Source organism: Megalops cyprinoides, chromosome 25, assembly GCF_013368585.1.
Source record: "Megalops cyprinoides isolate fMegCyp1 chromosome 25, fMegCyp1.pri, whole genome shotgun sequence".
Classification (NCBI taxonomy): Eukaryota; Metazoa; Chordata; class Actinopteri; order Elopiformes; family Megalopidae; genus Megalops; species Megalops cyprinoides.
In genome coordinates this window covers 5,759,571-5,783,264 of record NC_050607.1, presented here as the reverse complement: position 1 = coordinate 5,783,264, position 23,694 = coordinate 5,759,571, and the positions used below count along the sequence as shown (strand labels likewise).

At 44.0% G+C, this 23,694-nt stretch overlaps 1 protein-coding gene across 2 annotated transcripts in view; it reads left to right on the top strand.

The window, feature by feature from the left end:
- Positions 1-772: 772 nt before the first annotated feature.
- The window catches only part of LOC118772088 (protein lin-7 homolog A), a 27,781-nt gene continuing 4,859 nt past the window's right edge, over positions 773-23,694 (top strand). Inside the window, exons 1-4 of one of the 2 annotated variants that reach the window (XM_036520339.1) lie at positions 773-1,143; positions 11,224-11,342; positions 17,690-17,761; positions 22,068-22,277. In XM_036520339.1, coding sequence (XP_036376232.1) covers positions 1,107-1,143; positions 11,224-11,342; positions 17,690-17,761; positions 22,068-22,277 — 438 coding nt within the window. In that variant the 5' untranslated portion in view covers positions 773-1,106. The remainder of the gene's footprint in view (positions 1,144-11,223; positions 11,343-17,689; positions 17,762-22,067; positions 22,278-23,694) is intronic. The other variant, XM_036520340.1, reaches the window with a different exon arrangement.

The following is a 23,694-nucleotide window of genomic DNA, read 5'->3' as shown; positions in this document are numbered from 1 at the left end:
AGTACCCCTATACCCCCCACTGATAGCAAAATATTATTATTGTATTCAAATTCAAATCTGCTAAATTATCATCATTTTTGCACTTAGGTTTGAAGCTAGAAATTACACCTGGCATGGAGGCTTGATGGACAATTGAATAATAAATAGGTTTGCCTGGAATTAAACTGGAATTAAATATACTTTGCTCTTCAAGATCGCTTACTGACCATAGCATGCGAAAGGCAAAGCAGGTGCCTCATTCAACAACAGCCCTGAAGAGTGCTCTGAAACGACTGAATATGTAAGCAACGTTAAGAAAACAGACGTTCTCTTCTCTGCACATCCAGTGACAAACATAACAGAACTGTTCAGCGAACACAACGGCTCACCGAACTGTACGCAAATTGTACACTAAACAAAACATGGTTTCTCTAAGCCATCAAAACACCACTCGGCTGTGGTGTGGCGTGCTCTGTGCTTCTGGGCGCGTCCTCATGAGAACTCACTTTCTCTCACAGACAACAAGGGCTTTCTTTGTGACACCGTGACATCGGTGCTTGGCTGCCTGATGACCTCTGACCCCAAGGCTGCACTGTGCCTCTGCCACATCGTCATAGCCCACTGTGACACAGCTAACTGTGAAAGGAAAAAATCTGATATGTGGTATCACAGGTGCGACAGTCAGACAGGCCACAGTCAGTCGTGCTCGAGGTTGAATTAAATCCAGCATTTGTTGCACCGGAGGAGACAGAACAAGAGCCTTGGGCCAGTTTGCGGGTCCCCTGTGGTTTTGTGCAACCATTCTAACCTCTTGCTCACCGTTTTTTTTCTGTTGCAACATTCCTGAACAAGCTACCTAAAAACGGCGATTATGCAATTAACGTCCAGCCACGAAATACACTGGCACACATTGCACAGGGAAAAGGGTAATCCACGACAGTTAAGTTCCCACGTTTTATTTCTCCAAGATCACTGGCACGGTTTGACAGGACGGCGATAGAGATGAAGGTAGTCCCCCCTGTCCTTCAGCCACTCCCACCGGCGGACACGCTCCCTCTCGCTTGCTGTAGCGGAGTTGATTCTAATGCTGCAGCGAGCGGCTTTAATCTCGAGCAGCGGCGGCAGTCATGGCGACAGTGGTCCAACCGCTCACTCTAGATCGAGGTAAGAGCGCGGATCACTTCCATCCACATGAGTGTTTTTTGGTTCGGACTGTTCGTCGTTCGTGCGGGCTGCCGGTGTGAAACACGATTGCGAGCATCGCTTTGCGATATCTCTGATTTTAAATGAAATGTTGTACGACGTATCCGATGGCTTTTTTATTATTTATTTTTGCGTCGGAGAATATTATTGTTGTAGAATAAAATGTCTCAAACGCGTGTAGCCATTTGGTGCGTATTATACGCATAGCTATCTCAGGTAGATTTTCGAGTGATTCGATACGATGAAACGAACTATACATAAACGTTTCATTTCACTTTTATTTTGCATGTTATAATTTTCATTTTTTAGATTATGTAACATGTAATAACATTGTATTGTGCTGATATTCTGGTTGGTCTTTTGGAGCAGATCCACACCGTGGACGCGGGGCATCCAGTCACATTTTTGGTTAAGATGATCACTCAATTCGTGCGTGTGAAAACCTGAGAACTTTTTTCTTGCCAGCATGTCAAACCAATGTCAAGTGTTCCCGTTATGTATCTTTTTTCGTTGCTCTGAGAAAACTATACACAATAAATAATAAACGAGAACACTACAATATAAAATGTCACAGCTTTCATGTTTGATGGCATGAAAAATAAGCGTCTTCGTAGTAAGTGTGACGACCGACAGGACTAGATAGTTTTTCTCCGTCCATTTTTCCGTTAGTATAGAGAAAACTCAGACAGCGCGAGCAGCGGTCATGTCATTTGACACGCACCACGGGAGATAGCGGCTGTCACACACGGTTCCAAGACTGCACATTAGTGACACGGTTCAAGATAAACCTTGCACGGCGAAAGCATACTTGTCTGTTTTCACATGTAACATCATCTGGCAAAATACTGTAACGATTATATTCGCTTTATATGGATTACATTGGATATATGGATTATTTAAATTAGTTTACAGTCTTCTCGGATTAATTCAATTTGCACGCCGTTGCATATTCTCTTGTTTTTAATAATTATCTTTTTTTTTTACCTGGGTATCAGGATAAGATACAAAACAAGCTCAAACCCAACTTCAAGCAACTAAAGCTTCATGTACTTGGAATCCATGCTGTTGCTTTGCAGTCTATTTCTTACGCCTTCTTGTGGATTACACCTAAAATAAACACAGCGGTGAAACACAGTAACGCGTGTGTGACACACGAAGTGGAGAACATTATAAATAGAGAAACCCAATAGCCTCCAGCATCTGCTTTCCGTTAAATTGCATACGTCTTTGAAGGATGGTCGAAATAGTGAGCAAACTAGCACAGCGTGGCTTAGAATAAACAGCGTGTGCAGCGGGATCGCGTAACATCTCCACGGAGGCTCCGGAATAATTCGGCCTTGTGAGAAGCCCCCGACAATGTAAAAAAGACAGGCCACTGTATGGTGACGGGCTCTGACGGTCACCAGTTGCATCACCCGACTTGGTCAATCGTGGTGATCTCAGAACTCGGGGTCATATACTGGGTGTCACATTTACGCCGGCCCAGCACACGACTAACAAGACAGCAGTCAAACGCAAATCCAGCTGTGTTCCCATGCCATTGTCTTAGCGGGTAAACGTAACATTAACGGGACGCGTGTGCTCACGGAATAATTCAGAAGAAAGACAGTTTCAAAGTAAAAGGCTGGCGTATTGGCTTGTGATGACAGGCACTGATTCAGAGCTAATGTCAGGGAACTTTAGACGAGGGAGTCAAAAAGTGAGACCTGATAACACCATCTATAATAAGGGGAGTTCACTCAGTTTGATAAACTGCTTCTGACAGCATTAGAGGTTGATTTTGCTCCTTGTATAATTGTGGTTGCCCTTAGGCACAGAGAAAATGTATTCTGATACACAAGGATTACCATGGTGTTCCATGTTATACATATGCACACGCATATGTAGACTGAGACCCAAAAGCCACACTATTGTATTGATCACTTTAAGACTGTAAGATCGCTGTTCATCCGGAGCTGCCACATTGCAGAGAAAAAAAAAACACTATAATGGCTGATTGAAACTCATGTGGAGAGACATACTACTGTTAATCATGTTGTCTCAGACATATCCCTTGTTAATCCTTGTAAAAATATCACAGTCAAAAGCTTTGAAAGAAAAACAACCTCCGGGTCCACCTTAGGACATGGCTTTGTGTGCTCTTGGCTAAACTTAATTCACTACTTCCAGGAATTGTTTCAAGCAGTTCGTTGTAAAAAGGAACAGGAGACACAGCCCATAGCAGATGTGCTGCTGTCATGTGCTATTTTCTTTGGTGTTCTTCACAGACACCCTATATAGGTTTAAAATTAATCTGAAATATTTTTCACTCTACAGTTTGATCTGTGCCAGTATAATAACATGCATGCTGGACACATGTTGAAATGATGCAGATATATGCTGAGTTTCAGCACAGCACCATATGTGTGAGTTGAAGGAAGCTCAAATGGAGACAAACTTTTTTTTTCTTGCAGCACAAAAGTACAATTGATTTGGAGGAAAAAATAAAGCATTGGACAAAAATCAATGGGTACAAATCTCTGAAAGTGCTTTCCATTGGAAGCTACAGTGGAAAAATGGATTTGTTCAAAACTGACTTGAAAATCTGCCTTTCCTCGGTGGTATTTTCCATAAACAAAATCAAATCAAGCTTCAATTGGGATTTTTGTTATTCATCTTGCTTATCAGAAAATATATCTGTTGTTGCACCCATCTGCCACATAAGGAGAAGGGTATACACTGTAAACACAGAGCAGAAAATTGGATGGATCCTGGAATCTCCAAGAAAACAACATTCCCATAATGTTTTGCTGCATTAGACACACTGCTTACATCTGATTTTCCCATAAGCTCAGAATGACAGTCACGTTTTAAATTAGGTTATTTCACAAATGCCACCTCAATGGAAAATGCTGATATCTCTGGAAGAAGGCAAGACAGCCACTGTTATGATCAGGGAAAAAAAAAGATATGATAGCATTTCATCTAGCATGAACTGGGCACATAAAATGGAGAGTCACTGACCAACTGATGCGTGAAGCGACAGGCATCGTGCAACAAATTACTGTATATCATGAAGAGAAAATGGATCATGTTCAACCTACATAAACCTGTAAGCAAAAGGTTGCCAGTTCTATTCCCCGCTGGGGCACTGCTGCTGTACCCTTGGGCAAGGTACTTTACCCACAATTGCCTCAGTAAATATCCAGCTCTATAAATGGATAACATGTAAAGATTGTAACCTATGTAAGTCGCTCTGGATAAGAGCATCTGTTAAATGACAATAATGTAATGTAATGTCCAATTTAGATAATCCAACCAGTATCCAATGGTTTTTAGAATGGCACACGGCATTTGTTCTTCACCGTGGGCCATTGGTAGTGCAGAGCCAGCAGGTGTTAATTCACCGGGTGTGTGCCATTACCGGACTGAGCTGAGCTGACTTCAAAGGACATCTCAGTGTGGGCTTGGCCCCCTTGTTTAGCCAACCCCAGCTGCTCCTGGCCAGCTTGCGGTCTGAAATACGTTCGTCGCGTTGGCATATCTGTGACTTTACTGCATCCGCGAAAAACCTTCCGTGCCGTTCCGCAGGCACGGCGCAGATGGCAAGCCCGCTCTCTGGCAATCTGCTCTGGCATGCACAGGGTTCTGAGTCAGAAAAGAGCAGCATCTGCATGCTTTGGTCCAAGAGAGGCACGTGTGAAAAACGCCAAACACAAACGCCAAACAGGCAGCAAGTCCCAGGCATGAACAGTGCCTTTGCCACGGGCGCTGCTCTAGAGGGTGAAATGCGATGGAAAACATGGATTTTACTCTGTGACATGATACTATATGGTTTTATTGGTTTTCTGTGGAGTGGCCGATGGTGTTGACCTTGAATAGTGAAAGTACTTGCTCAGAAATAACACTGACACTAGGAAATTTGTTAAGGACTGGATTGTGCTTTCTGCAGCATGATTCACCAAGTGTTTAGTTCAATTCAAGTAGTGGCGTATCTGAAGAAACAGAGACAACAGCACATTACTAAACCCTTCAGCCGATCTGAAGGACTTAGAGGTGGAACTAAAAATGATGACTTAACTAACTATTGTCCGTTTAATCAAAACGGTACCACATCAAAGGAAAAAATTATTTTCACAAAATGTTTAGTATTGAAAACTCCAGGACTCCAGGACTGCAAAATGATCCCCCCCTTTTGCTTTTTCCTTTTCCGTGTTGTACTTCTGCCCGAGGGCTTGACTGTGTTGGCAGTGTATCCACTTTTGACTTGAAAACGCCTTCAAACCCGACAACTTCAAACTGTTGCCTCCAGAGGCCAAGAGAGCCTCAGTTATGGCGTGACTTTGAGTGCCTTGTTGGAGAGATATAACTTGAATCAACTGGACTGGCTTTGTCTCACTCAGTGTTTCTGTCACTGTTTAGATATGCTTATGAACTATTTCAGCAGAGAACCCACTAAAATAAACATGTCTTATTTATTGTCTGCCTAAATGGAGAGATTAGACATTATCTGCCAATGCTAGTGATTTCTGTGGACTTCAGTTCCACCCGGTCATGAAAAACAGCACATATTTAGAGAATTCCCAAGCCTTTGCCACCGTTATTACATTGTAGGCGTATACTGCTGTGAATCAGGTTGGTTTTCCTGAAATAAACTCGGACTGATGTTAATAAAAGAGTCTCTTTAGCTCCGCATTTTAATGAGAGACCAGTTCTTACCAATTAGAGGTCTCTTAATTGAAAAGTTTACACAGTTTTACTGCCTGCTCCACAGTAGGGATCATAGCTGGTATATTTTTAAAAGCTAGAAACTATACATACATGATGTAATGTAATACTGTGTCAGTGAGGGCAGAAATTTTTCAAAATTCTAAATTTTGTGAAAAAAGTAAGCTTCACAGTCACATGTTCAGCAAGTATCAAACGTGCATAATTTTGTTAACATCACCAAGCCAGTAGAAATGTCACAGCTGCTGTTTTAAGATCTTGTGAACAGATTGTACAGCCATGGAAATTCAAAAACACTTTCAGCATTTAGAATGTTACACAAAATCATATTAGAAAACAGTTGCTACTGGACTTTATCATGGAAAAGTAAGGTTGATATGCATGTTAAACAATGCCATTCTTTGTAGCAAAACACACATTGGGACAATACGCCTGCTGAGGTTTTAGCTGGGTTCCTCTGTACTTATCTGAAATGATTTCCATATTATTATACAAAAAGAGACTTATGTACTATCAGTCTTATATGGTGCTGTGTCCTTTACATTGAGTAATACATCATTGTCAATGATTACATAATATTTTATTTAATTTCAGTGGTCACTGACTTTGTGACATTTCATTACTCATAGTTAAGGAGAAAATGCCACAGCAGTTAGATTGAATCTGAGCCTTAATGGCATATGGTGTCAATGCCTGCAAATGTGCTAATTGTGTTAATGGTGAGTCAATGGAGACTTATTCAGAAGAAATATTTGCAGAGTGACTGGAAGTTATCACATATGAGTAAAACGTCGGATCTCTGCTTTGTGACAGTGTGTAGTGACAGACCCCAAGGTGTGTGTGTGTGTGTGTGTGTGTGTGTGTGTGTGTGTGTGTCTGCTCTCATTCTGACTTCACCCTTTGAATCCATACCATCACCTAGCAAGTGAGTTTCCAAACAGTTCATTGCTGAGGAGATCACTAGGGAAGATGTCTAAAGACATGGTGCCAGCTCCTACCCATGGGAGAGACAGGCAACAGAGACTGAGCCATGGTGTCAGGTTACACTTCAACTGCCCTGGAGGTCAGGTGGTTAGGCCAGAATTAGATTTCCCTGTCGCTGATCACCCAGCCTTAGTTATTCATAGGTCTGCTCAGTTATCAGGTGCTAATAGGTTAGTTGTAAGGATGTAGTCATTCTTGGATGAAATCATACTTCAAGCCTAACCATTTTCCCTTCACTCTAGGTACTTTTTAATGCTAATTATACTGCCTTCTGTACTTATAACAAAGATTTACTTTAAAGGTCACATAATTATTTCTTCAAACAAGAGTTGGTAAAACATCCATGTGTAACAGGATATTGTCAAATTTTTTTTGCCTGCTTTGTCCCGATCCAATGAAACGTGGGTCAGTATACCTAGATCTCTTTGGGATTGGTTTGGGACTATAAGCCACAGTCGCATATTTTATGCCTCATAATAAGGGAGGTGGTATAACCGGCTGGCTGAGTTCAGCAGCTCCACCTGGTGACTGACAGTTACCCCATGGGTTTGCACCAATGAGAAAACATGTCAGGGAAACATCAAGTATCTACACAGGAAGTCCACGTACAACTTCCTGGCTGGGGCTCTGTTTCTTCAAAGTTCAAATGATCAAGCTGTTGATCAATGCTGTGGTTTAGAGAAAGGGCTATCAATACAGAGCAGGTGGATTTTACCACTAAATGGAACATCTGGATTTTTTTCCAGTGCCTATCAACCGTTTATGGATACAGTTCTTACAGGAGATCATGTTGTATACCAATTTTGCAACGTCTGTCAACAGGGTAGCAGTCCAAGTGACTTTACAATTCCGGCCTAAAACCGAGAGAGAGAGAAAAAAAATAAAACATCAATTTTGTGCAAGGTGCATTCCAATAACTTCAGCAAAAATAATAAGCAGTGTTGCAAAGCACAATAATACAGAAAGCAATGCCACAAATGCCATTTCCTGTTTAATGAGATAAGAAATCAAACAGCCGGCCGAAAGTGATAGGCCAGATAAATATCAAGCCATAACAAATGAAATGTGTTTGTGTGAGACGGTGGCAGGGGTCTGCATTATCTCTGTTATAACTCACTCACTGAGCCGTGATAAAGCGCCACACCGCCACACATTTAAATTATATACTTCATTTTGGAGAGATATTAAACAAGATGCATTACACCAAACGGCTAGCTTAATTCCTCGCATCTGTTTACATGTCATCCTGCACAATCAAACAGAGATTTGCTGTTTGTTCAATCTCTCGGGTGAGTTTGAGGTTTTCTTAACCTTCATTACTGCGTTTTCAAAGCCAGCGGTATTCAGAGGTTTGTTTCTTTTCCTCGTGTTGTTTACCAGGTGAGTAAGAGTCATTCCTTACGAACATACCGATTCTTCTTTTTTGTGTTTAGAATGGGGAGGGCGGGGGGTGAGAGGTGAAGATGTGCTAACTTTATGATAAAACTAACTTTTTAAAGTAATTTCCATCGGCCTACAGTATGTCTGTGATTAGATGCTTTTCATGCCTGGCATTTCAGTCAAAACAGGGACATAAGCAGAGTCTGTAAGGGACAGAAGGACCAACCAGTGTTTTCTTCAATGCCCTATTCAGACCAAACTCCTGGTGAGAAATACTCTAACAATGTTTAAAGTGTATCTGTAAAGAGATAGATCTGAGGCAGGACCATTAATTGGTGAACAGTCTGGTGCTAATGAGCATGATAGGGAAAAACTGCAAAATGTGTGTCTCCTGGTCTGTCCTAGGGCTAGCCATGATGACAGATAGACCCTCACTCAAACAAGCAGTAATAAGCACAGCTCGTAGAGCCATCGCCCAGCTCGCTTTGCTGTTGTTGATTACTTTTGGTTAAAACAAATACAGCGTAAATCAGCTAAAATCTAATTAGGAATGCAATTCCCCATAATGAATGCATTCATTTGAAGCGGGTCACATTGGGTGAAAGGCACATTTGGTGGTGAACTTGCCAGGGTGATTGATCATTACAGAGATCTTCCGATTCAATGTGCAGCTCACTGCGGTCTATGTTCAGAGGGAGGGAATGTCACTCTCATTTTGTCACTAGCTCTCAGTACTCTGTCCACTCATGCTCCATCCTGAGCCAGGCTTGTAGCCTTCTGTGCCAAGATCTCATTCTATAGACCAAAAGGTCATACATGAACCTGCTTCATTTCCCATGATCCTTTGCTGTCATGCGGTGTCCTTCGATGTGGGAACACAAGAGCTCATGTGAAGGCATTGCCATTTGGACTGTATACTGATCCAGTGATGGACTGTGTATCTGTGATTGCTTCACACACACAGAATAGCTGGAATGGCTTGGGATTACTCTGTCCAGCACGACCACGCTAAGATAACCAGCTACCCAGAGAGCAGTGACAGTACAGCATATGTTGTAAACAATGTCAATGGAATCTGAACTGATCCATATCTATGATGCTCTCAAGAATCATCATAAGCCAGTGCAGTACATCGGTAGTACATCTTGAGTGCAAGTAATGTGAAGCTCAAAAACAGAAAAATTTTGTCTGCTTTGCAAGGTAGTTAACTATTCTTTTGTAATGCCTAAATATCCGTGTTTATGTTCTCCTGGCAAAGAGTTTTCTTTAGGTCTGTGTGCTCTAACGGCTTTGTTGCCCCATGTTCTTGCCTCACCTCACGGAGTTTGAGTGCACTGGATTCTGTTGCGATGTGACTGGTCTAGATTTGCTGTGGTCTGTCCAAACGCTTTGCCGGAGCTTATTTACGCTATGGGCGTTGAACATGAAGGTGATCACATTTCAGATCACTCCAGGGCAGCAGGAGTTCTGGACTCTCACTTCCAAGTACTACTCCTGCGTCACCTCAGTATAATGTAGTTTGCCTTGTTTATCTAAATGGGAAATTAAATTTAAATGAAGCTAGTAATGAAAGCCAACATTTACTAGCAAACTACAGAAAGTAAACTACTAATGAAACTAGGCATTTATTAGTACACTAATGAAAGTAAACCAGCAAGGAAAGTAAACATTTATTAGTAAACAAATTAAAGTAAACTGGTAATTAAAGTAAAAAAAATATTAGTTAAGAAATCAAAGTAAACTACTAATGAAACTAAGCATTTATTAATAAACTAATAATATATAAACTGCTAAAGAAGCAGCCACAATTTCTTGTTTCTCTAAAGGATAAATTTTATGATGGAACACATGCTTGATTCTGTCTGTGTTTTGTTGTTTTCTACTGGTGACCAAGGACTATAGATTTATTTCTTTTCTCTTCTGATTTTACCGAGAGGTTGTGGGCAGAAAGGTTGCTGCACAGGTAAAGTATGTTTACAATCCAGAGCTGCTTAGAGTCCTCTGCGCGCCTCTTTGAACGAGCTCCGGGTCCAGCAGTCACACGCTGGCCAGATAATGCTACCTTTGAAGCATGCTCCTTCTCTGGGATTCGGCGCGATTCTCATGCACGCCGCGGCTGAACAGAACTGGCGCGTAATCCTGCTCTGTGCCCTCGGCCCTAACGAGTCCATTTCCATTATCCTCTCCATCGATTCACTCCAACACCACGCTCTTCTGACGGGAGCTCCTATTAATGGAATTTAATGTTTCTCCCCTCTCTCTCTCTTGCTCTCTCTCTCTTTTTCTAACTCTCTCTCTTTCTCTAACTATCTGTCTTAATATCTCTTTCTCTCTCCCTCTCCTTCTTAATCTTTCTCTCTCTCTCCCTGTCTCCCTTCCTCCTTCCCTTGCTCTTTTCCTCCCTCTCTCCCTCTCTCTCACCCTCTCTCCCTCCCTCCCTCTCTCTCACCCTCTCTCCCTCCCTCTCTCTCTCTCACCCTCTCTCCCTCTCTCTCTCCTTCTCTCCCTCTCTCTCTCTCCCTTCCTCCCTCTCTCTCTCTCCCTCTCACCCTCCCTCTCTCTCACCCTCTCTCCCTCTCTCTCTCCTTCTCTCCCTCTCTCTCACCCTCTCTCCCTCCCTCTCTCGCTCTCTCTCCCCCTCTCCCTCTCTCGCTCTCTCTCCCTGCCTCTTTCCCTCTCTCCTCCCCCCCCGCTCGCTCTCTCTCTCTCTCTCTCCCTCCCTCTCTCTCTCTCACCCTCTCTCCCTCTCTCTCTCCTTCTCTCCCTCTCTCTCTCTCCCTTCCTCCCTCTCTCTCTCTCCCTCTCTCTCCCTCCCTCTCTCTCACCCTCTCTCCCTCCCCCTCTCGCTGTCTCTCCCCCTCTCCCTCTCTCGCTCTCTCTCCCTGTCTCTTTCCCTCTCCCCCCCTGCTCTCTTGCTCTCTCTCTCTCTCTCTCTCTCTCTCTCTCTCTCTCTCTCTCTCTCTCTCTCAGATGTGGCCAGGGCGATTGAGCTGCTGGAGAAGCTGCAGGAGACTGGTGACGTCCCCGGTCACAAATTGCAATCGCTGAAGAAAGTGCTGCAGAGCGAGTTCTGCACGGCGATTCGAGAGGTGGGTCACATGATCGGTCCCCCCTCCCCCACCCCCCCTCCCCCAGGGGAGGCGGAGTCTATCGCTCAGGTTAATGAGAGCACATGCCCTGATTTGTAAAGGTGAATTAACACGCAACCCTCACCTGTGATGAATTGAGGAGCGAGGCTCTGAGCGGGCAACAGTAGTGGATTAATCCTCTACATTAGCCCGAGATGAGAAAGGTAAACTGGAGGAGGACAGGAAGGTGTGCCAAATCGATGCCTCTCACAGGCTGAGGGGGTGTTACATTTTGCCGAAGCTCTCAGAAATAAAAAAAAAAAAGAACAAAAACAATTTAACCACCCTACACGCATGGCTGCAGGTCGCTGAAGAAGCAGGGGCTTAGCTGAGATTGGTTGGCGACTGACTGCGGGTTGAAGGCAGCTTTGTTCCGCTGCGAGTTGACTCTCCACCACTGGGCAGATGGCTCTCCCTCTTGGTGGTCTCGCTGCACCACTGCAGAGGCTGGTGAAGATGGCGATAATTATCGCCTTTATTTTAAGGGTCATTAATCGGAACACGGTGCCGCGGAGCCCCTGTAGCCCTGTGAAGCAGCTGCACTTGTACGCGAGCCTCACTTTCTCTGCCACTGCTGCGGGTTATTAAGAACACAGCGTACGAGACGACGTCGGTACGCTCGCAGAGGGGAAAGCGAAGAGCAGTGCAATTACGTTAACGGAATGTACATGCGGTTGTTTATGTCTTATCAGTCTCTGGGTATGTGTGCACATCCCAGTGCTAGTTAGTGCTTACGAGCGCGGGTTCATTTCAACTTCAACTGCCTTCTGTTCTGCCTTGCTCCTGGGGGACAACCCACGGATGAGGATGTCACTAGGCCATTCATGCAAATGGAGTCATGTGACTTTTAATAATGGCAGGCTGTTGGAATAGAAAGCTTCCACCTGCTGAATCTTATTTAATGATACACTTTACCCCATTGAGGGTGTAATTGTAAGTGAGCAATCTTGAAAGAATTGCATAGAAGTGTATGTATGTGTGACTTTATTGTGGCATTCATTGTGTGTATTTCAATAAATTATTCCAAATTACCCACATCTTACCTGTGACATCCACAGGAAGGCTCCCAGCTTATATTATAGCCCTAACTGTAAGATTTTTTTTTTTTACCCTGACTACTGTAGTTCTTAGATTCTTTTGTGGCTCAAAGACCGAGGAAGATTGAAAAAAAATCCTCCACAGCAGAAGCTGATTGTAGAAGACTGGTGATTACTGTCAGTGTTTAATAAAAAAAAATCCCATATGCAACAGTCACAGATATTACTTAGTCACAGACAATTGCCCCAATTCATTCCATGGTCTGGTGATCAGACACAAGCTCGTACAAAGCAGTGTTAACGCTAATTGCATGAAACAGAAAAGCATAGCTATACTGTACACTATACGCTCTGGTACAAGGGAGCAAACCATTCATGCATCTTCAAGAAAACCCTTTAAAAGACAGGGCTTTTAAAAATACAACAATTATGCTATTTGATTGCTGTCAGCATGATGATGGAAAGGAATGCTTGCTCAGCTGAAAGAACAAACTGCCAAAACTGTGGAGACTTTGGGAGGGGAAGTGTTAGCGAGAATGACATCTGTCAATGACACCGGGTTGTAGAAACCACTCTGGATGAATCTGAATGAGTCGTCAAAGTCAATCAGCCAGAAAAAACAGAGGCAAGACAGGATCAGCTAGTAACTCTAACCAGCTGTGTTAGGCAGAGGACTGACCCATCATCTGTTAGTCTCTGTCGTTTTGCCTGCCTTACATTATATGACTTTATTGTCATTTAGCAGAAGCTCTTTTCCAGAGCGAATTACATAGGTTACAACTGTACACGTTATCCATTTATCCATTTGGCTAGATATTCCCATTGCAACGCCTTTCACATTGTTTGATTTTGAGCCAGGGAAGCTAATTGTTACATTTGTGATTGATGCAAACATTTTGGATTTTCATGCCTGTAACAAATACAGAAAATGGACTGTCATCTGGGTTTCACTCTGACTGTAACTGTTGTCTCTGTGTTTTTGTGATTTTGCTCTCTTTGGAAAGATCTTAAACAAATGTTAAAATGCATGTACTCCAATGTTCATCTGAGGTATGTTGAACATTTCATTTAATAATGAATAATAATGAATAATATCAGGACAGTATTTCGATTGCAAACAGAAGACTGGACTAACTGGATTAGACAGATATACCCTATAGGTCAAACAGCTTCAGATAGATGACCTGCCCCTGTTCAGCTGTTTAATATGGAGTATGCTCTATGTTCAGCTACTTCACATAGATTGCTCTCTGTGTTCAGTTTCTTCAAAGTTTCTTCTAGATGACCCGTCTTAGTTAAAACCCTCCACATAGATTATTCTCTTTGTTCAGTTTTTTAGCTAGATGACCCCTCTTAGTTAAAACCCTTCATACAGATTATTCTCTCTGTTCATTTGCCTCAAGTAGTCGATGTTGAGTGATGTTGAGTGATGTTGAGTGACGCTGTCGGTTGGTTTGGTGGGATGAGAACAGTGCAGGCGAGCACAGAAGCACTCTACTCTGCTCTGGAGAGCCGAGAGACGCAGAGACACATGAGCCTCCTGCCTACACGCGTTCACACAAACGGCGCTGGCAGGCAGGTTATCTGCTGACAGACTGCTCCCGCTCCTCTCAGCCCCTCAGCCCCTGATAGAGCAGTTTCCATTTCGAATGGATCCCGGTTAATAAAGGCCTTACCTCCGTGAGTACTGAGAGAGCCGGGCAGAGGAGTGCCTGGGAGCCAAACAGACAGGCGGTGGCTTTGTGTGGAGTGCTCAGCAACAGGCGAGGTAATGGAAGCAAAGATGGAAAGCCATTACGAGCCACCGCGGTGCTCATCCGTTGCTGGAAGGCAGGGCTATTCAACCCCGAACTCGGAGGCTCAGGGCGTCTACAGGCTGTCCTTCTGGCCCGTTAAGCAGCTGAAGCTTGATTGTCTTGATTGAGCCCATTTAGTTTCCCTCCCCAGCTCGGAGTGTTAGGGGTCTAAAGAGAGACCAGTCACTGCCTTTCAGGACTGAGGCTGGGTAACCTCGCACAATAGCACGGCACTGGACACGTCAGTACTGACAACAACAAAAGCGGCCTCGCAGACCTACCGGCACTATCTATCAGCTGTACTCCAAACATGCATAGACTCGGTGGTGCGGAGGCCTGTCCTCTTCTAAATGACATTGGATATTTTCCCCATTTCTTCAAAGCAGGGTTGGGCTCTTGGGATTTCCTAAAGGAAAAAAAAAAGAAAACAACACTATATAGAACAAAGAGCCCCTTAATGCATGCCTCATTATTGCAGTGCTGTTGTTTCTCTCCTGTCTGAACATACCCGATCCAGCATGCTTTCTGTTCACACGCTGTTTACCATGCTGCTGAGTGCTGATGGCTTCCCTTTGGATTTTACATAAACATGCAGTTTGCACTGTTTAAGCAGGCATTATTCATAGTTGAATCGTCATACCTGGATATTGAAGTCAGTCCTATTGTTCTTGACTGTGTAAATACTCAAAAAAAAGATATATCCATATCTATTTTACACAGCAGCGCAGGGAAATCTTTCTTGTTTTTTTTTTGTTTGTTTGTTTAAGGTCTCAGTGGATGGCATATTGAATTATTCAACATAGTTATAAAATCAGTTCACACCTCATCCAGGGGCTTTTCAAAATCATGAGCTGATTGCAGACACCAAATCAACTTTAATGGTTGTTCATGAATAACAATATCCAGGCCTATTGAATTGTTTTTTATTGGACTACTGCATAATTTCAGGGGTAAATCAGGCACAAGGACACTCAGGTAGTCTTTTGCACATTCTCCCTCTTTACAATACTGAAAGGAAATAAAGAATACTCAGTGAATTGGGCAAATAGACTGAGCCATTATTATGGCGAGGCAGTGTAGCATAGTGGTAAGGAGTTCATAACCGGAATGTTGCTGGTTCAATTCCCCATTGAGGAGGTGCTGCTGCTACACCCATGGGCAAGGTGCTTAACCCACAATTGCCTCAGTAAATATCCAGCTGTATGAATGGATAATATAGAAAAAGTGCATGACAAGTGACTATATCAGTCGCTCCGGAAAAGAGCGCCTGCTAAACGACAATAATGAAATGTAATTATTTGCACAGTAGATGTGAAATAAGAAAGCTGTACTGTTATTGTTAAGACTGAAAAAATGCATAGAAAATAGGAATGTATAATCATCAGACAATCAGATAATCATTAGCCTGGCGCTCCAAGGTCTGATCTGAATTAACAAAGATAAAAATAAGGGTGCAACACTACTTTCAATAAATTCCTTTACTTTACCCAAGGAATACAAGCATTAAAAGCAGCAGAGTTTCGGTTGTCTGACCATCCACAGGCTGCATCCGATCTGAAATAACACCCATATAACAGTAGCAGAGAGCAGGTAGCTGGCTTCCAGGTATGAGAAAAGTTTACCCGGAATTGGATCTCATGGTGATTCCCCTCTGTCCGTGTCTGTGGAAATCTGACCGAATAACAGGAGACAGGCCAATCGGTGAGCGTGCCGGGCCAACACTATCAACGAGCAGAGTTCCCCATACTGCTCTTTCACCAGCATGTGCTCATTATTTTCAATTTTTGAAAATTTTCCCCAATGCTGTATGCACACGGACAGTGCAACACAGAGAAATGTGACACCTTGCTTTTAAAGAGGAAAACCTGACATCTCTATTGATGATCTAGTCCAAGCATAAGCAATAATTTAATGCTGAACTGGTTTAAGTCTGAGGTCATTTTGAGTAATGCCATTTTCCCAGAACAGAACAAGGGGACATTTGTATGACATTAAGCAGTAGGCTGACCTGTTCCTGTGCTGTGGCATTGACCATCTAACACACAATTCATCAACTCAAGTGAACCCCAACATTGGTTGACACTGTCTGCAGTTACACACAAACATAAGCAAATGAACATCACTGCAATAGCTGGGAGCGATGACTGTCAACTGAGTATCTTCACTGGGCCACCTTTGACTTCAACGCCTGTGAATGCGCGTCAGTGCACAGAGCAGTTTCATCAGCCTGTAATGACTGGGAGCCCGCAGAGAAAAGCAAATTGGCCTGGTTCCAGCAGGGTAGAGCTGGGTATGTCAGCAGGATCTGCTCCTATCTGTTTTCATGCACCCTGCACCTATGTCGGGCTTCTATGACCTGCTCTTCGGGGAGATTCACCTCTCCTCTATTTAGCTCTATTTAGCGTCTGCTCTCCTGGTGCATTGTGGGGATTTGCACTGTGAATAATAGCTGTTGGCTGCATGCATGTGAATCAGAGGATTTCTCGGGTTGTGCTTGAGCGCTCCTGGGTGAACGCAGTAGTTGCTGTGGTGAATGCAGGCCTAATGTGTACAACTGGTGATTTCAAAGTTGGGACACATGCTTGTGAAAGAGGGAAAATTGCTCATGTTTACACCCCTCTTTGAAGAACACAAGCTTTGAAGTTAAAAACACCAGAGCCTCCTGCAGAGGTCTATTGATTACTTTTAGACCATTTTGGAATGTTGAGGGTATCAGCCAGCCTCGTTGCCGTGACGACATGGCTGATGCCCAGACCTCCGTATTCCACACGGAATAAAATTTGCTGCCCCGTTCTGTGCTGCCGGAGCTGCTGCTGTAGCCCAGCTCGCAGTTCTCCGGGAGGATCTGTTTAAATCGTGTAAATCGAGCGGTGGCACTCCTCCCACAGCAAACGCCAGGCGGTAGACTACACAGCGATAATGCGTGCTTCCCGGAATGTGCGGCCCGCCCACAGACGCTGAGCTGAGTGCTGGATTGAAGATCAAAGTGCTGCTCTTTTTCAAAACACAGTGCCCACAATGCCCAAAGACTGAGCTCAGCTCCTCACAGCTAATTGGTGCAAAGCCACAGACACTAGTGCATATGTATATACTAGTAAATACTGCATACTTGATCCAGCTATATATTTATGACTATGTCTATACATACCTAAATGCATACATTAACATGCTGTTTGAAGCTCAGCTCAAAAAACACAATATAGATGTAGATTATCGATGCATTTAATTCTTTTGAAAGACTGGTGTATCATTAGAGCAGTACTGAAGGGAACAGGGAACTGGATCACTCTGGTTCTTTTTAGTCAGTAATGTCATGTACAAACTATATCAGTTCCAACAACGAAATTGCTATTACTGTAAAATTGAACAACAAAACGGTCCAACTAGAAGGACGGTGTGAGTGTTCAGGTTTCACTGTCTCGCTGCTTAAACCTCCTGCTCCATCTCTGTCTGTGTCTCCCCTCCACACCCACAGGTGTACCAGTACATGCATGAGACCATAACAGTGAATGGCTGTCCAGAGTACCAGGCACGGGCCACGGCCAAGGTAGGCCCTGCACTCCCACGCGTACTGCAGTGTGCTTCAATCTGTGTGTGTGTGTGTGTGTGTGTGTGCGTGCGTGCGTGCGTGCGTGCGTGCGTGCGTGCGTGCGTGCGTGCGTGCGTGTGTGTGAACATGAATGTGTATACCCATATGAATTCCATGGGGTGCATGCAGGCTGTCTGCAGCAGAACTTCATATTTTCTGTCAACAATGTGACCAGACCTGCTGGGTTTCAGTGTATACAGTATTTTCAGCATTTGGTGTAAACTGTCAACTAATAATGCAAGAAATCACTGTTTATATCATAGGCAGTGCTGAGGAAGCTACTGTAAGGTACACATTTAACATATTTACAGAACCTTTTGAGCATAGCAAAAGTGGTGCGCTCCCCGTTTAAATGACATTAAAGCGTTTCAGCCAAGTTTGGCATGCATACAAGATAAAAACAAAAAAACATTGACATGGTGTGCCAGCTTTATCGATGTTTCCAGCGAAGCCCACTCTCGTCACTGTGCTATAGAGAGCTGGAGATTGTACACGGCAGAGCTATGAGAGTCGGGATGCTGACACGGGGATCTTTAGAGGAGGAGAGGAGTCGGTCTGGGTGTAGGAGGGTCAGGTTGTGTTACTGCTGTGCTGCGGGTGCACAGCAGAGGCGTACAGAAGGCCCCGCTCTGGCAGAAACCGACACGCTGCCCAGAGCCCAGGACCGACGCTATGGGGGTGCTCAGGGGTGCATTGCACCCCCTGACGGACCTCAGTGCACCCCCAGTGGTCTCCTTGTATCTCGATGTCCATCTAGTATTTGCGCCTTTTTGTCGTCGTCCCCGTGGGTTGCAACTGCACCCCTCTATGTTTTCTCCTGGCGCCGAGCCTACCAGAGCGCCCACCATGCTCTTACCGCATGTACTCCCAGCACACCTGGACACAAGGGCAGGGTGCCAAGACACAGCAGCCCAAAACGAACAGGTGGAGAGGCACTGAGGAGAACCTGCTGTGGCTGCCGTGTTTGTCTCCAGTTTCTGTTTTTTTAAAGAGGAATTTGCTGCTTGTCCATGTTTGCCGCACATGGTAAAAGAGGCTTAGCATCTGTTATAAGTACCAGTTACGGGCACAAAATACTGAAAACCCTGCCCCAAAACAAGTGTGCTCACAAACAGAGGGAGACAGTGATGTGGAGTGCATTCAAACAGAACTCATATTTATTGTGCTCTTGCAACCTCCCCCCTACAGTGTACTTTGCATGCTGATAAATGATGAATGAATGTCTTGTTTACTTTCTGTAATGTCTTGTGGAAACTGACCATGGATTGCATTTTTATGACAAGCATTATAATTTCATGGAACTGTATCTTGACGGTAGTTTCTGTATGAACTCCAAAATTATCCCAGACATTAATGCATGTAATATATTCAGCATTTCATAATTCCCTTGCTTACACACTCAAGAGAACCAGAGTTCCACATACCCTAAAACACTTATACCTTTTTAATAACTTGCAGTTAAGGCAGACAAGAAATCACTGATGTAAACTCTGAGAAAAAAAGAAAAACTACATAAGCTGAAATTCTTAATGACCTAAGGAATATCATAACCAAATTGCTTGCGTTTAGATCTGATGCTTTGGGCAATAATTAATTGCTAGAGGTGAATAGTACAGATTTTCGATCAGATTAATTGGAGAAACTAATTATACAGGTCAAAGGTGGGACAAACAGCACTGAATCAGCAGTTCATAGCATATGTTTAATGCTTAAATTCAGTATGAATCGGAGCGCAGGGAAATGTCTTACTTTCTTGTCTTGCCTTAAAACTTATGAAAACTGGCTTTGGCTGGCTTTCCTCTGTATGCTATGTTAGGCGTAGCCACCAGCATCAGGACAATTAACACAGAGTCAAAAATATGTGTGTGTGTGTGTGTGTGTCAGTGCGTGCATGTGTGAGCTGAGATGGGAGGAAAACTGTTGGAAGCTTCAGATGCAGCGCCTGGTTGCTGTTAAATCTCAGCTCTCGGGAGAATCTGTTCCGGCATTCATCACTGCTGCACTGAGCAGGGATCATCTACAACAGACCAAATTCGAGTGCATCTCAAGCATGTCTCTGTTAGAGGATCTGGACTTGGATTCTCGTAAGCCGACTCAGTGTTATCAAAACAATGAGGAATAAAGCGCGTTTATAAATTCCAAACATAGCGATTTCCAATGGGCCTACAATCACACTCGCAGCGATTTGAATCTGCACTGAATACAGACTAATTAGGGCCCTGGAAAAAGAAGGAAGGAAAGTCTCAGAGTGGCGCAGAGTCATAAATCCTCTTTTCTCACGCTTGTGAACTCGCAACAAATGGCTCCCTCTGTCTCAGCACACAGGAGACCCCTGTCAGCTATCTGCAGGGATGAATGGCTCAGAAAGGAGAAAAACCAAGTGAAACTGCAGACAGAGGCAGAATATATGGGGCCAGAGTGAGGTCTGACAGTGAGGAGGACAGGAGGTTAGGTGTGCAGGTGACAATCTGCCGGACGTTCCAAGTGTTAATTGTACTGGACATCCCGCTTATTGTTGCGGTTTTTACAGGCGATGGGGGAAACTGCCCTCGGTCCTCCCGGTGTCTCCAGGGTCTGTCCTAGCCACCCTGAGGAGGGAAGAGCGTGCCTTGTCACACCATGTCCTTACTTATTCATGGAAATGAAGATTAACTTGTGAAGGTCGACGTGTCAGTAGCGGGTGGGGGGGTGGGTCGAGGCCGCGTTCTGCATATCAAACACGACTGAGTCACACGGCCCCCCCCCCCCTTCCCGTCCCGTCCCCGCCTCGCTGCGTGAGCGAGAGGAAGACGAGGCGCTGAAACTGTGACAGATCAGAAAGCGCCGCGAGTTTACCTGCTGCGAGTGTCTGCACACCTGCTCTGCCTCCATTTTGTTACCCTGTGGAGCCCAGTAATGAGGCAAACCCAACAAGCGGCCATCCCAGGGTATCACCGCCGTAGATCTGTGCTGTATGGACTTCTTCTTCCGTGCATGTGTCTGTTACTAGTGCACTGGGCTCCTCTAACAAGCTCCAACTTGCTCAGGTTTAAAGAGCAGGGAGAAAAACGCTACTGGAAATTAAATGCACTTTACAAGCAGTTTTATATACACCGCAGAGCTGACTCTTAGAGCAACATACCCAAGGGATGGTATATCTCCATTTATCTCGCGCTAGACCAGAGTGGTAAACTAATTGGCTGCAATGCAGGAAAACTTCTCACATGAAAATAAACTGGCCCCCTTGTCGAAGTCCTTAGCGCTCATTTTGTAATCTTTAGCTGAATATCTCTGCTGAGATCAGAGAGGATACTCAGAATTTCTAACCGTCCGAAGAAGTTCTTTGAAGTGCACAGAGAGATATGACTGTTGGATTTTGTGGTGTAACATATCACATTCTATCATATTGGATCATATATTGCACTGCATCACATCGTATATCATACTGTATCATATTGTATCATATCATATTGTGTTGTATTATATTACAATGTATCATTACATTACATTATTTTCATTTAGCAGACGCTCTTATCCAGAGCGACTTACACTGGTTACAATTTTTATCCGTTTGTACAGCTGGATATTTACTGAGGCAATTTTTGGTCAGGTACCTCGCCCAAGTATACAACAGCTGTGTGTCAGCAGGGAATCAAACCAGCAACCTTTCATTTATGCACACTGCTCCTGACCACTATGCTACACTGCTGCAGAATCATATCATAGCACATCTATGCTCCACTGCATAGTACAGAGTCAGAGTGTATTGAATTGTATACCAGGCCATGGACCTCATGCCACTTTGGACTCACACCTTTTAAGTCGCTCTGGATGAGAGTACCTGCTAAATGGCCATACTGTAGTGTAGTGTAACATATCAGTCCCCACCCAATCAACCCCCCAACCCTAACATTTGCTACACGTGTAACTTGCTGTTTGTTTTATATGTAGTATCACGACGTGTTTTAGATTTTGTGTTCTTGTGACTGATGTATGCTTGGCTTCGTTCGTCTAGTCAGGTTCCACAAGTTTACTTGTGGTAGGGCTTGTATAGTGTTATGCTTAAACTGACTGGTCTTGGAGTGTTGTTAGCCTGGTCTGACACTGTTGCTCATTAAAGTTGAATGGATACACTTCTGTTCCCTTGTGCTGGAAGTCACTCAGGATAAGAGTGTCTGCTAAATGAATGCAGTGTAACATAACGTAATGTAATGTAATGTAATGCAATATAATGTAATGTAATGTAAGCTCGCTGTAGCTCTGAGCCTGCTCCTCTCCTTCCCAGGCCACGGTGGCGGCGTTCGCAGCCAGCGAGGGCCACTCACACCCCCGGGTGGTGGAGCTGCCCAAGACGGAGGAGGGGCTGGGCTTCAACGTAATGGGCGGCAAGGAGCAGAACTCCCCCATCTACATCTCGCGCATCATTCCTGGGGGCGTGGCCGAGAGACACGGGGGCCTGAAGAGGGGCGACCAGCTCCTCTCTGTCAACGGAGTGGTAGGTCCCCGGGAATTCTCCCAGCATGCATTGGCTGTCGATGGCACCTGTGTTTGAGGGCCGCTGTATGCTTTAGGTATACCTTTATTAATCCAGCTGGGTTTGTACTAAGGCTGCTGAAGCAAAGCTCCTGGTACGCCCGCCTGTCCATCAGTATAAAGGAAATCACTCTGTGCTCTCCCCCTCAACGGTCACTCTGACATTCTTTTGCAAGACGGGTTTCCAGCATAAACAGCATGTCGCACCTTTCAGTAACTCTCCGTCTGTCAGAACGCTGAGCTTGTCCCTTCCTGCTGACGGGCTGTACAGCCTCTGACTGACAGCCAGGACAGCAGGAAAGAGAAACGCGCCTATAAAGACGTTCTGAAACGCGGCGCACTTTCGAGCAAACCGAGGAAGCGGGAGTGTTTTTCCAGCAGCACTTTAAGGCCCCGTCGCTCGCAGTGATAGCACAAAGGTGCTGTCCCTTCAGTTAGCAAGTTCATTCTGGGTGCATAACTCTTTACAGACCTTCACGCCAATCTTCCATGCATAAGCAAAGGGAGACTAGATTAGGCTTTCATATGATCTTCTGGGCAATAAATGAGACATTATGAAAGAGACATTTTTAAAGGAGAGGCTTTTAAAGAATGGGCAGAAGTCATTTCCGCTGAAGCTACTTGCCTTTTACATCTATTGGTTGAAACTGCACAGAGGCATAAAAAAGTGTGCGTATTCAAGAGGAGTTACAAAGTTTTTAAAATGGTTTAACTGTGACGCTGCAAAGGGAAAGAAACTACATCATCTAAGAAAACTATATATAGCAATATACATGATTTTATAAATTATATATACATACATACATATATACACACATTATAGCAGTTTAAATGTCAACATAAAATGATACATGTATTATCACTGTTTGAGGTGCTGATATTATTTTGTTAGAGGTGCAAACTGCTGTATTTTTCACCATATGCTCTATGTAACTACCAGCCATCCCATGTTTCACAGGGGAGCAATGTTCTCATATTGAGGTCATTTTCCACAGATGCCAGTTTTAAAGCTACTTATTAACACACTACAATGAATACCAATTTGTGCTTGGGAGACGATAATGTCAGTTTGTGTTTAGATTTAAATTGGATTCTTCTGACAAACACTATTGATGCAAATCAAAGGTGTACTTCCAACAGCAAGCCTCACAAAGGATTAATTTGATTTTGCAGCCATTTGGAATTGTGATGGCCAAGTATTTCCTTCATGCGGGTTTAAGGGGAAGTACTAATTATACAAAACATTTAATTCCTGTTGTATGAATGTCAGAGTAAACCACCCTTTCATGCCAAATTGCAAGCCTTTAACCTTGTAAAGAGGTTATTATATTACCTCATTGCTGTGTCTGCCACTGTTTGAAGAATACCCTGTCAGACAC